General features: G+C 37.6%; 1 protein-coding gene across 2 annotated transcripts in view; it reads left to right on the top strand.

Annotated features, from left to right (window-relative positions):
• LOC120517403 (glutamate receptor ionotropic, kainate 3) overlaps positions 1 to 14,012 on the top strand; it is a 511,659-nt gene that overhangs the window by 440,045 nt on the left and 57,602 nt on the right. For both annotated transcript variants that reach the window (XM_039739711.1, XM_039739710.1), the window contains exon 13: positions 4,587 to 4,804. In XM_039739711.1, the coding sequence (XP_039595645.1) occupies positions 4,587 to 4,804 (218 nt within the window). The remainder of the gene's footprint in view (positions 1 to 4,586; positions 4,805 to 14,012) is intronic.

Genomic DNA, 14,012 nt, shown 5'->3' with positions numbered 1-14,012 from the left:
AAAACACGAGTGGCAGAGACATGAAAAGGGGAGTTGGCGAGCAAAGCGAGCAGGGGTTAAGCCCCCTAGTATATATATATATATATATATATATACATACAGGGTGGTCCAGATCTAATTATGCAATTATAAAATGGCAAACACATCGCACCTGCTGTTCGACTGACAACCGTCTTCCCACCTTTTTGGAGTGCAGGGAAGGTGCCACCATCTATCGGCAACAAAAATCATTTTTTGTGAATTCTCTATGTAATAAACTTAATAAGTTATAGCGTAATGAAAATTGTATAATTAGATCTGGACCACCCTATATATCTATACTAATAAAAGGCAAAGCCCTCACTGACTGACTGACTCACTCATCACTAATTCTCCAACTTCCCGTGTAGGTAGAAGGCTGAAATTTGGCAGGCTCATTCCTTACATTTTACTTACAAAAGTTGGGCAGGTTTCATTTCGTAATTCGTAATACACGTAATGGTCATAACTGAAACCTATTTTCGTCCATATACTGTAATAGACTGCAGCTCGATGGCCGTGGGAGTTGCGTCTCGCATCATCATGCCTCCCACATAATTGAGTGCTTGCCCATATAAGGTAAATATTCGCGGGTCAAGGACTGTGCTTAGCATATTCATAAGTAAAAATATCTGAATCACAAACTGATGTTAATTATATTTTGTCCATGAATACTTATTAAATAATTCCAAATAGTCTGTCCGCTTCCTTTCATAGCTTTTCCGATGATTGTGCTGCTTCCAGGCATGTATTTTCGTATTAAAGCATTTAACCAATCACATTTCAGCCATCAATTGTTGCCAGGCAGAGAGGCCTTCACAATCCGTTGTGCAGGCACTCTAACACAGAATAAATGTTGATTAACCTGTTGCTTCAACCAATCAGATTTTGAGTTGGTGTTAGTAGGGCCCTCTAGCAGGCGTACGGCAATGTCACCGTATTCAGACCCATTGATTGGATAGAAGCCGATATGAGGAACTCTTCGAGGCCACTGAACACACCGCAAGCGCTCCAAGCACAAGATCCTCGCACGCACTACGGTCAACTTCATGGCAGGATTCAGGACAATATTATTTGCCAGACACAGACCAGATTTCAAGACTACGAAAACCTGATGTTTGTCCTGCTCCTCAAGCCTCAGAAGTTTCGGGAATACAAGAAAGATTTCACGCATGCAGCCTTCTCCAGTTTAACACAAGAGCCACAGAGCGGTTTTTCATCTGTCTCGGCTAAAAACAGAACTGACTGTAATGTATGCCATGGATGATTTTGCAGGAAAATCTCCCACTGACCTCCTTGACTTCCTTCATCAGAAAAATCTGAATGAGAGCATGGGGCAGCTGTTCACATTGGTATATTTGGTGGTGACCATTCCCGCGTACACTGCTTCTGTTGAGCAGGCATTTTCAGCACTAAAGCAAATTAAAACTTATGCCAGAAATACGACAGGGCAGGTTCGACTTTCAGCATTAGCTCCGATGGCGATAGAAAGGGACTTTTTGATGGAACTGAAGTGCACGGATAGTCCGTACGACAGAGTAATTGAACTGTTTTTGAGAAATGAGAGGAGGATGGATTTTGTTTACAAATAATCCGAATTTTTGGTGAGTAAAATGTTGCGATTTTCCTAAATAATATTGCAAGTTTATGAGTTACTGTATTATTGATGTTTTTTATGTGTGTCGTGGCTGTGGTTGCAGTAGAAAGGAACTTGCTCACCCCTGGTTTGTCTATTCAATAAAGGCATTTATTGTGGCTACAAGAGATATCTTATATATATACTAGCAAATTACCCACGCTTCGCAGCGGCGAAGTACTGCCTTATAATTTTTATTAAGAAGAAAATTAAACCTTTTTAAACTGAGGGAAAATATACCAATAATTATTTGTTAAGGGTCTCTTTGTATACCACATTGTGAGTTCGGCCCTCCGGTTGTAATATGACCAAGCTGTGCTGAGCTTACTCTTGAGCATGCAATGTACAGTTGGCCATGTGAACAGTAATCTTGTTTCAAATCTCACAGCTTGGATTGCTGCTGTCATAATCAGTTTGAGTTTCACGGTTTGTTTCAATTACGACAGTATTTGTAGGACTTGTGTTGAAATGACATTCGGCATCTGTCAAGCATTGTAAGTATACAACCGGTTTCATCGATAAAATCACATCCAGCTTTTGAGAGTTTAAACATTCATAAACATCAAAGTGTCCACTAGTGAAATCGTCATCTGTCAATCTAAGATGTTTAAGAAGCATTGGCGGTTGTCGAAAGGTGTAAAATATTTGGCCATTTCGGTACACTTGAAACTGACAACCAAACAATTCACCGGCAGCCATCAACTCACATGCAGATGCATAGATGAAGGGCTTAAGCATTTCACTCTTCTAGTGCTCCTGTGTAGAATAATTATCTCCTGTACCGTCATCAGTCCACACCTTGAACCTGTCCCAGTCATTCAATACATAAGACACAATGTTCCTCCGGATATCAAGAGTGAGCCTGAAATGGCCGTACAATATGTAACAAAGAGAATGCAAAAGGTAGGTGCCATCTCCGGACATGGAAACCACTTGGTAAGTGACAGTTCTTTGATCGATGGTGATCACCTTGATAGACATGTTAATGGGGGTACGATTGGAATGATAAAGGAAATGGGTACCTGAACAATGTAAAGTAAGTCTAAAATACCTACACAATAACTATAATCGTAATAAATGAACAATAAAACAGCAGAGAAGCCGTGGATTAAATAAAAAGGCTGTAGTTATCAGCAGGGAAACGTGAATCCCGTGGCGAAGCAAGGAAGGGAATTTAGAGACTGGAGCGATAAACGGCCTTATATAGGCAGGCAGCCAACAACGTGGGAGGCGTTGGGATGGGGGACCCGCGTACCAAATTTCTTGAAGTTGGGCCCATAAGTAACAAAGACTGTTGAAAAGTTCAATATGGCAGCCGACATTGGCATCATACCACCGAAATAAGTACCAAATTTCAGCCTTTTACCTACACGGGAAGTTGGAGAATTAGTGACGTTGGAAAGTTCATACCACCGAAATAAGTACGTACATCGGTTTCGGTTAGCGCAGGGAAGCCGCCTACCAAATTTTGTGAAGATGGGGCCATGAATAAGAAAGTTCAACATGGCGGACGTTGTTGACCGTTGTGACCGCTACGTGTAGAATTTCGAAATGAAACCTGCTTAACTTTTGTAAGTAAGCTGTAAGGAATAATGAGCCTGCCAAATTTCAGCTTTCTATCTACATGGGAAATTGCAGAATTAGTGACGTTGGAAAGTTCAATACGGCGCCCGACAGTGGCGTCATACCATCGAAATAAGTACGTACATCGGTTTCGATTAGCGCAGGGAAGCCGCCTACCAAATTTCGTGAAGATGGGGCCATAAATAAGGTGTAAAATATTTGGCCATTTCGGTACACTTGAAAGCGACAAGCGAACAATTCACTGGCAGCCATCAACTCACATGCAGATGCATAGGTGAAGGGCTTAAGCATTAAGCACTTTTGTAAGTAAGCTGTAAGGAATAAGCCTGCCAAATTTCAGCCTTCTACCTACACGGGAAGTTAGAGAATTAGTGATGAGTGAGTGAGTGAGTGAGTGAGGGCTTTGCTTCGCCTCTAGTGCTGACGTCCGAGGTTCGATTCCCGAGAGGGGGTGCAGTGAGTGTGTACTCCTGATGAGCCCAGAATTAGGGTGAAACACGTGCCATGTACTCTTTGCATTATTTGACAGTAAAACTATTTCAATATATATATATATACACATACATTATATATAAACACACACATACATATATATGAGCATTTCCCGATTCATTTTACACTCGCACCCCCTGTGATGGACGATCCTGATTTCGCATGCCCTTGGTTTGAGAAGAAGTATGAAAAAATATGAGGTTAACGCAGAAAAACAGATCACCAATTCAAGCTTTATGAATAATGGATACTTTATTCACCATCAATAATTGTTTTGGTAAAGCCATACTCCTGTAATCCTGTAATCCTCCTTCCATTTTGTAATTTTTTCCTGGTGTGGCGGAAGTACTGACATTTTGCCCCGGAAGCACTCCGGGCGTCCCTGGCAGGTTCATCCACCATCTTGCCTGGTGTGGCAGAAGTGACAATTCTCCCAGTCTGATGAGGGTTAAGACGCCCCCTGGCAGTGACCATGGGTCCCAACGGGTTAATATCTTTTTGTCCTTTTCCCGTGGTCCTCTTTTTATCCAGGGCGGTTGCCCCCTTGTGACCCGGAAGCTTTTAATGCCACATTCCGGTCCTTCAAGGCGTCCCGGCCGGGTAAGAACCCCAGCCGTCTGTGACAATATATACAGTATATATACAGGCTTCTGTGCCTAGCCAGGTGAGTTCAAAGCTGGGAGAGTAGAAGAGTTGCAGATTAAAGAATGAACTTGAATAGATGATTTATCCTAATAAATATATTGTTTTCTTTAAACCTACTTTAGTGCTGTTGTGTTCCAGAGATGCAAAGAATGAGAGAAAGCATAAACAAAGTATGATGCCCAATTAAACTCTTTTTGGTATCTTTTCATAGGCTCTGAATTAATGCCCAAGGCACTCTCCACTAGAATTATTGGTGGAATCTGGTGGTTCTTCACCCTGATTATTATTTCTTCTTACACTGCCAACATGGCTGCCTTCCTGACTGTGGAGCGAATGGAGTCTCCAGTGGACTCAGCAGATGACCTGGCCAAGCAAACTAAAATTGAATATGGTGTTGTAAAGGACGGTGCTACTATGACATTTTTCAAGGTAAGTACATTATATAGACCTTATTAAACAGCAAAAAAAAATTAAACTTCCATATCATAATATTATCGTTGAACAGTCATCTACAATGGGATTTAGAATTAAGCTTAAGTTTTTTAACAGAATTCTAAATAGATGATTTGAAAGGAGCTAGTGACAATTTTGCAAGAACACCTTTTTTAGCTAACATGAGGTATCAGAATAGAGTATACCAGTACTGCATGGAGTCACTGCAGGGAAAACGCAAGCCTCCACATTTAAGGATTTTTCTTTCAATTATAATTAGTGAATAAATCACCCTTCATAGAGTAAAGTATCACTTTACAAAGTAAATAAGAAAACATTTCAAAACAGAAACATTAAGTACATACACTTTAAATACAACAAAAGAAATGAAAAAATTAAGGGTAGATTAAATTTAAATTTGATTTAATTAACGTATAGATCCGGGGTCAAAATTAGTGAGATTTTGCATCGTCAACGGAGATCAGCATGCATGCAAAATTTGAAAGAAATCAGTTCTGTAAAAGTGGGTAAATAATTGATCGCAAAATTTGACCAAGACAAACAGAGAGAACACGTTAAATAAAATCACGTAAACCTCCAACACGCTAGGACTTGACCAATGCTGTTTAATTTTCATATAGAAGTAATTTGACAAAACCTCACCATCAACCAAAATTATTTTTTTTAATTAATTTGTCTAAATTGGTCTTGTACCTTCGACCATTTGGTCAAAAGCAACCACTTACCTAACCACTTGACCAACACCACTAATTCATAGATATGTGTGTTGGCTAAAGGCATTATTTATATATATATATATATATACACAGTATATATGTGTGTGTGTGTGTTTACAGGGCTGGTGCTATCATTAGGGCAAATTAGACATTCACCTAGGATGCAGATTATAAGGGGGAGGAAAAACCCTGCCACACAAGCTAACTACCGAACAGTCAGTTGGCACACTAATAAGCTTGGCCTAGGGTGCAAAATAACCAGCACTGTATTTGTAATCGTTAAAAGTATAATAAGGAAATGAGAAATTTAAATTTTACATAATTAACATACAGATCCCGGGTCAAAACTGAGGAAATATTGCATTGTCACCAGATATCAGCATGCATGCAAAGCTTAAGGGAAATTGGTTCTGTAAAAGTGGGTAAAAAATTAATTGCAAAATTTGACTCACACAAACAGAGAGGGCAAGATGAATAAAATAAAAAATTGTGCAATAATAATAAAAACCCCAAATTCATTATCCTCTCAGGAGGCCGCATCTGATATGGTACTCACTAGAGCCCACCCTCTCAACTTTGACAGGTGAAATTGACCATTTTTTGAACTGAGGGCAGTCTCTTAATGGTGAGGCACAGGTTCACCCAAAAGATACAAGGGCACATTGAAATTAAACAATACACAAAACTAATAAAATGAAGCATGAACACAAATGCACTAAAAAGGAATATGAAGACACGTCAGGAGAGGGACTTTGGCTGAAAAATAAAACGTAATTGCGTTAGAGTAAGTGTTAAGTGACACTTAAGGTGATTACCAAGCGTTTTGATTGACTTGCCCCTACAGAAATTAGGAGAGCTTCATTCTTAAGGTACATACAGTTATTTGTCTCTATCCAACTTTTCTTTATCTGATTTTTTGCTGACAGATTTTGATTTTTCTTACCACAAATTCAGCTTTTAGACAATTTTTTTGCTCTATGACACATTTCATCTGATGAGCCTCTGGCTGCTTATCATTATCATTTATCATTTTATCTGACCCAGTCTTTTATGTGTTTTTTGCTCTCATAGTTTTAGAAGGGTGTTATTCAGTAGTATACATGAATGAGAACTACAGGGAGTTCAGTTCTATAGCAGATAAATTCATGCCAGTTAAAGCACCATCAGCAGCCCAAAGGGTATGGAATTGCAGGGTAAGCGCCCGAAGGCTTAAACCGCTACCAGATCTATCATCTCTACAATATGTCTGGGAAAGCGAGATGGATAAAACTGGGGGTACCCCAGGCCTGAATCTAGACAACACCTTTTGCACCACTCAGTGACCTTTAAAGTGCACATTCTTAAAGTCAGCTTAGCAGAGACGGCTTGCCAGGAAGGGTCCCACAGGCCACTAATGGAATATCTCTACTGCCACCTGCTGATTTGATGTTGGTTAACTCTTCTCCTCCAAGTTCTCTGTGCCTTACTTCTTTTTTGTAACATCAGACACACTTAGCATTTGTTATTTGTTTTACTTTTTCTCTCCCTGGTACCCTACAAGGGTTTGCTTTTAGGGTATCATTCATGCTGGCCACATTCACAGAACATGCTGATGGTTGCTTCTGCCCATCCATATTGGTAAACAGAAAAACATTCAACCAGCCTTTGAATATTCCAGTTTCATTCTTTATCAAATTCTTGATTGGCTTTATTCAAGTGCCATCTCAGTCACTTGTCACCGCTACGCCAGCCAGGAGAAATCCTTGTACAGTAATACCATTATTTATCTTATATAGTATCCTATAATTTTGTACACAGACTTTACTGTACAGTGTGGGCATCACCTCATTTCACTACTGTCCAAGATATTAAAGCACCTCAGCTTTATCCACACACAATCACAGGTGATTTTTATTTAATTCAGAAAATAATTTAGTGGACCAGAACTTGATTACAATGTACTGTGCTTACACTGCTACTAGCTATGTTCTTTAAGAATTAACCCCTTTTGTTCAACATTATTTAAGATGAGTACTGATTTTATTATTCTAACAAAAGAAATATAGCTATTGTTACACACAACTTAAAATAGTAAATAATAAGTATAATTTATCTGCAACAGTGGGAGGCAGGCCAGCATACTTAAAAATGGAAGTCAAACGTGTCCTACATATAACAGTCATAATCAGCTTAATTCTTAGTTGAAATATTTTTCACCATGGTGACATAGTGGTAGTGCTGCTGCTTTGTAATAAGGAGACCAGGATTCGTGTTCCAGGTACTACCTGCATGGTGTTTTCATGTTCTCCCCATGTCCATATGGGTTTCTTCTGGATGCACCAGCTTCCTCCTACAAAAATGCTAGGTTTGATGATGCTAAACTGGCCCCTGATATTTGTGTGTGCGTGTGTATGATGGGCTGGCACTCTGTCCAGGGATTGTTTCTGCCTTGTATGTGATGCTTAATGGGGTAGGCTCCAGCTTCCTGGTGACTATGCTCAAGAAACGCAAGCTTGGAAATGGATGGAAGGATTGATAGAATATTTTAATAGAATAGAAACCAATATCATTAATTTTTAAAGAGATTTCAATATTTCCTGAGCCAGACTTATTAACAAACTCCAATGTGCATACCTTGAGGTGGATCATACACTATAGCTACAAGACTGGTATCCAGCAATTGAAACTGTGCAGCTGCTGTCATGATGTGATAAAACCAATCTTAAAATAAACCGATATGGAGCTGCTAGCACTATATTTAACACAGCATGTTCAAGTTCTTGCTTCTAATGTAAAACTTATTAGACTGCTTTTTTTTTTCAGGAGCTTATTCCCCTTCTACATTAGCAATTCAAATAATTTTCAAGGCCAGTTTATAGGTATTGCAGTTATTTTTATACAGTATCTGTAAAAAGTATTTAACCATTTCAGTTTTTCATATCTTATCGGATTGCACACAACATATTTAATTTAAAATTGGTTCTCCAATGATCAACAAAGACTTTTTCAAAGTATAATTTTCCTTATAAATAACAGAAAATTAATGATTGCATAAGTAGTTATTTCCTTTGTACAGCAGGACTGAAGAGAAACTGTTACAGAGTCTACAAGTGAAAAGCCGAAATAGTCATTCAGACTACATATATATACAGTATATATATATATATATATATATATATATATATATATATATATATATATATATATATATATATATATATATATATATTTGCCTTTTGACTAAATGTTTTGCTCATCATCATACTGCTAACTCAGCGTGAGTCTGCCACATTTGCTGTGACACACATAAGCAGTCCCAAGGGCTACCTTTTGTCAAATAATTAGTTGAACTGAGTCCGCTGTTTTGCCCTTATAGAATTTTAAATAAATTCAGTTTGAGATGCAGACCTTGCTTGATGAACACATCATCCTTCAACTAGAGTGCCTACACTGGTTCCCCATAAAATATTTTATCATCTTCAAACTCTGCTATCACATTTTAAAGTTGGTAATGTCTACTATGCTCAACTTCCATCCAGAGCATTAAAGCATTCAGACATGAGATTTACTTTTAAGTCCCATTCTCCTTCATTTTACTGGAATCTTTACAGCACTTCAATTTGTTATTTTTTATTTTGGGAAGCTCTGGGTACTCACTCACTTTGCAATATTATTTTCCTTGTTTATAATGTACTACAGCATGAATAGGTAATTTGCTTGGAATAATCTTCCAGGTGAGAACAACTGTGAACCAAAACATTTCAGTGTTGTTTAAGACAAGGCATAGCATAGCAGTGTTGTAATAACAGATCATGATTTAAGAAAACCTGAAGGTTTAAAACAAACAATAAGCCCTTAAATACGCACAGGGAATCATAAAACCTTTGGCCCAAATAAGCAAAACTGGTAAATTCAAAAACAAATCAATGAAACCATAAAACTTCCAAAGTAAGGCAACTTCAAAAATAATATAAGCATTCAAGAGCTAAATACAAAATACTAATGAAACCAAAAAAGGCAAATCCAATACTCAAAACCAAATAAGTTAGCCAAGAACAAATAGAACACAAAGCAAAAATTCTGCTTAACAGAGCAAAAATAGGCAATCCACAGCAAATGAGTCCCAATACATGATCCAGTAACAGTACTCCCAAAACCAATCCAAATATCCAAATACCAGAAAGAAAATAGTAAGAAATGCAATACTAACACAGAACTCCATCGTAATCTCAAAGTTTGGCTGCTGAGCCTTTCTTTGCTGACTGAATATAAAGCCAGACGTAAAACCCCAACAATTGTGATGTCTTGGTGGCCCACTTCCTGGGGCTGCACCCACAAAGTATGCAAAATGGCAGCACATTTTATGCTATAGAACACAATTACTAAATCATAGACAAACATAACAGATATTAGAAAAATGTGAAAAAGAATTATTTAAGAATAGCAAACACAACAATAAAGCATAAACTACATAAGAGTCTAGACTGTTATATTAGGGTGGCCAAAAAAACAGATTCAAGTTCCCCACAAGGCTATTTTTTTTTTATCATATATATAACAAACACACAAAATCTTAATGAAAATATACAACATTTATAGGTCACACAGTTAGGAAAGGGAAGCCAAACTAAACCGCTCGAGCTTAGAAGTGCTAATAATTTAGCCCTGAACTGAGGTCAACAGGTAGTTTAAATTGGGCCCCTTAGGTAACACCTGATTTGTGGCTTTATTCACTTTGCTATTGGTAAAGTTATTTTTTAAATGTGTTTTTCATGTTTTGCACATTTTGGCATGAGTTTTGCTCATTACAGCATTACTTATTTCCAGTGCAGTAGTGTTGTTGAGCTTGATCGATTGATTGATTATACTTTATTCGTCCCCAAGGCAAAATTTAATTTGGTGTCTTTAATTCATTTTCTGAGTAGATTTGGAGACATCTTTGCCGTGAGTTTGGGGCTTTATGGACCCAATAAATCTGATTCTGGCACTTATTTCTCTTTAACATTTGTTTGAGAAAGTTGTACATTTTTAGCATTTATCCTGCATGTCCATGTTGTTTCTTTATGGGTGTCACCATTTTGCATCAATTGCATTAGTCATTGCTATGGCATCCTACCCACAACCAGTTGGGAGTGCACAACATGTGATATCAAAGATTAGTGCATTTCTGAATCATCCAAATTTAGGATAACAACAGCTTTTGGTGTGTGATTTTTCTGATTTAAACTTTTCCAGGTCAACAAACTTATTTTTGGCACGAAGGTCTTTGATTTTGATTAACATGTTAATGTTGAAGACTGATAAGTTTGATTTTTGGTAACAACTCTGGCTTGAATGTCTGACTACATTGCATCTAATGATCCTTTTCAATAATTATTAGCGCTCCCCCATTCTGAGACAGAACAAGTATACATTAGAATTTATTAAGAGATAGTTAGTTATGGAGGCTCTTTAATTTTTCATGCAGTGTGAGTTGCAGTGAAGAAAACCCTTATCCTTAAAGCATCTATTCCCATTTCTTTTTCATATTATCACAAAAGCTTATTAGGCATTCTAACATCACATGCACTTATATAATCTGTTTTTCTGTCATCAACCAAACTGTAAGTGACCCAGCAGAACATCTGTAGCCATCCATTTTACTTTTCTTTTCATGCTTGCTATGGTGTGACAGTAGACAGGTAAATAGCAGACATATCAACAAAATCTTTACACCTTCTTTACGGGCTAATGATAGTGAAATTCAGTTTCATAGAGGAAGGGTGAGAAAGCCAAAATGATAATTCATTGCCAAAAGCAAACCCAAACACTTGAAAAAAAGACATAAAGTCTTTTGAGCTGAGAGATTTTGAAGTCAAGAGTTTTAAAGCCTAAAGGAGCATTTTAAACATCCGAGTGTGTTGAATCTTGAGAAACTGAACTGAAAAGTAAACAAAACTTGATTATTCACAGTACACTGCCGAGAAGCTTAAAATCGCTTGAACTACACATTCTTTGGGATTTTGGGTTGAAATTGAGTACAATATTCCATTAATTCAAACACAATAGACTGCATGTCATCACTTCTCATCGCATATCAATCTGGGGACAAGGTCAAATTAATCACTTTAAAACAGTGTGAATTAATTTGTTATTGTATATTTAGAGTTGAAGAGATAAAGCACCAAAACACAAAGCTAATTAAAACATGAACATGCGACCATCAATAATAAAGGGAAGAAAACGCAGATGAGAATTATATGCAGGCTCCATCCTTATATATAATTTGATACTATCCGTATGTATGGTGTTGGCGTCAATACCCCGTATGTATGGTGTTCGCGTCAATACCTCGACTCAATACAAGTTAGAACCAAGCAATGGGACTCTGCCTCTGTAGTTAGAACATAATGTGGCAAACGCAGACGCAGTATTGCATGATTGGCTAAGAATGTTCGAATGCTTCAGTGATGTCGCTGGACAGCTGATTATAGTAAGTCGGTGTTGGTTCTAGCAGATAACAGTAAGTTTGGTTGGTCTTTGGAACGTTGGTTTGGTGGGGCGTACTTTCCAGGACTAACATCGTCAACTGACTTAAACCCTTCGACAGCTACAGAACCGTAAGTAATTTAGAACGTATCACCATTTGCTTGGTACGTTGAAATCTATCTTTGGGCAGTTCGGTTTTGGCATCCGTCCTTCTGACAACTATTGACAATCTGAGTAATGACGGCTGGGTATTAATAACGGTCATTGTTTAAATTTTAGCCGATCTCAGATCTAAAATGACCACGCCAACATAATTATTACTCCGACTCTGATTAGAGTCGTAAAATACGGTTTGTTTTGAAAATTTGTTTGCGGGAAAAAATAAAATGAGGTGCACCGAGGAGCTAAGTTCACGTCTCGCAGCCCCGTTTAAACAGGATGCTCTTCATTACATCGCCCGAAAAGGTCTATTTTACCCACAAATCAGTGCCATGATAACAAAATCATTTCAAGGGCTTAAAAAAATAATAATTCTTTGCAAAGAAAGTATGGATTTCACAAACATAGAATTTGCAACCTGATTCGATCAGGCTCCCAATCGCTATTCCTTATATAAGATTATGTTGCTTTATATCTCATGCAATGGGCCAAATGCGACTCTCTGCCTACAAACATCCATGACAATCCCTGAGTTAACGACATTAGCAAAAATATGGTCAAAACTTAGAAAGAAAATTAAGAATGAAATTAATATGTTAAAAGAAAAACTCAAATAATACTGTATGAATGACGCAACAAGCATATAAAATCTGACATCTTCTGGACACCTTATTAGGCATCTCTTATTGCATAGTCATTTAGCTTTATTGTTCCCACATTGAACTCTCCCATTTGATTTGTATTTTGCAGCTCCTTCAGGTTTATCATTCTAATTATGCTTAAATCTCAACTTTTCTTCCTTGAATCCACAACATTCTTTCACGGCACCTTCCCATTGCAGATTCAAATAGATTAATCACAAGAAATACCTTAGCACTGCGGCTACATCCACACTACAATGTTTTCACTTAAAAACTAAATTTTAAAAGAAAACTGATCTCCACCCAGTTTAGCATTTTTACATTATTTATGATAATATCACTGCCCACACTAAAGCAGCCAAAAGTGTGTGTGATGTAGCCATTCGCCTACAATGGGTGATGGAAACAGGAAGAGGAAGGGTCTTTCATGCTAGACATCAGTTTTTATCTTGCATTTACATAAGTAAAACAGTAATGGAGAACACAAAAAATAATTAAAGCAAAAAACAAAAAAAAACTACTGTTTGGACTGATAATGAGGTGGAATTGTTATTCAGAGTACCATAAAAGTATAACATGAGCAAAGTGATGTAGAAAATGTTATGAGCAGGATACAGTCAGGGAAGGGCCACATAAGAAGCATGAACCAACCAAAAGACTCTGCGTTTTCAAAGCTCTTCATTTTCATCCATACACACTGCAACAATGAGCTGGTGTTTTTAAAAAATATATTGCCCTTGGGAGTGTTTTCAGAAGTCTCCGTTTTTTGGAGTTAAAAATACCGGGGTATTTTAGATGAAAGGTAGAAACGGAGACTAATGTCTGCATTTTTAAATGAAAATGTAGAAGTACGGACAAAGCCTCAGCAAATGGATAGCTTTTTAGTGATGACAGTTACCTGATTCACCATTACCTATTTATCAATTAATTCATTATTAAAACCTGCAGGGATGCATCGATAAAAGACTAATTTATTAATCGATTTAGTCCTGAAGAAAGCATGCATAGAACATTACAACACTCTAGACAAGGACAGGCCATTCAGCCGAACAAAGCTCACCAGTCCTATCCACTTGTTTCTTCCAACATCAAGACGGATTTTGAAAGTCTCTAAAGTCTTACTGTCTACAACACTACTTGGTAGCTTATTCCAAGTGTCTATCGTTCTTTGTGTAATGAAAAACCTCCTAATGTTTGTGCGAAATTTACCCTTAACAAGTT

Source organism: Polypterus senegalus, chromosome 17, assembly GCF_016835505.1.
Source record: "Polypterus senegalus isolate Bchr_013 chromosome 17, ASM1683550v1, whole genome shotgun sequence".
NCBI classification, from domain to species: Eukaryota; Metazoa; Chordata; class Cladistia; order Polypteriformes; family Polypteridae; genus Polypterus; species Polypterus senegalus.
This window is presented reverse-complemented; position numbering and strand designations above follow the sequence as displayed.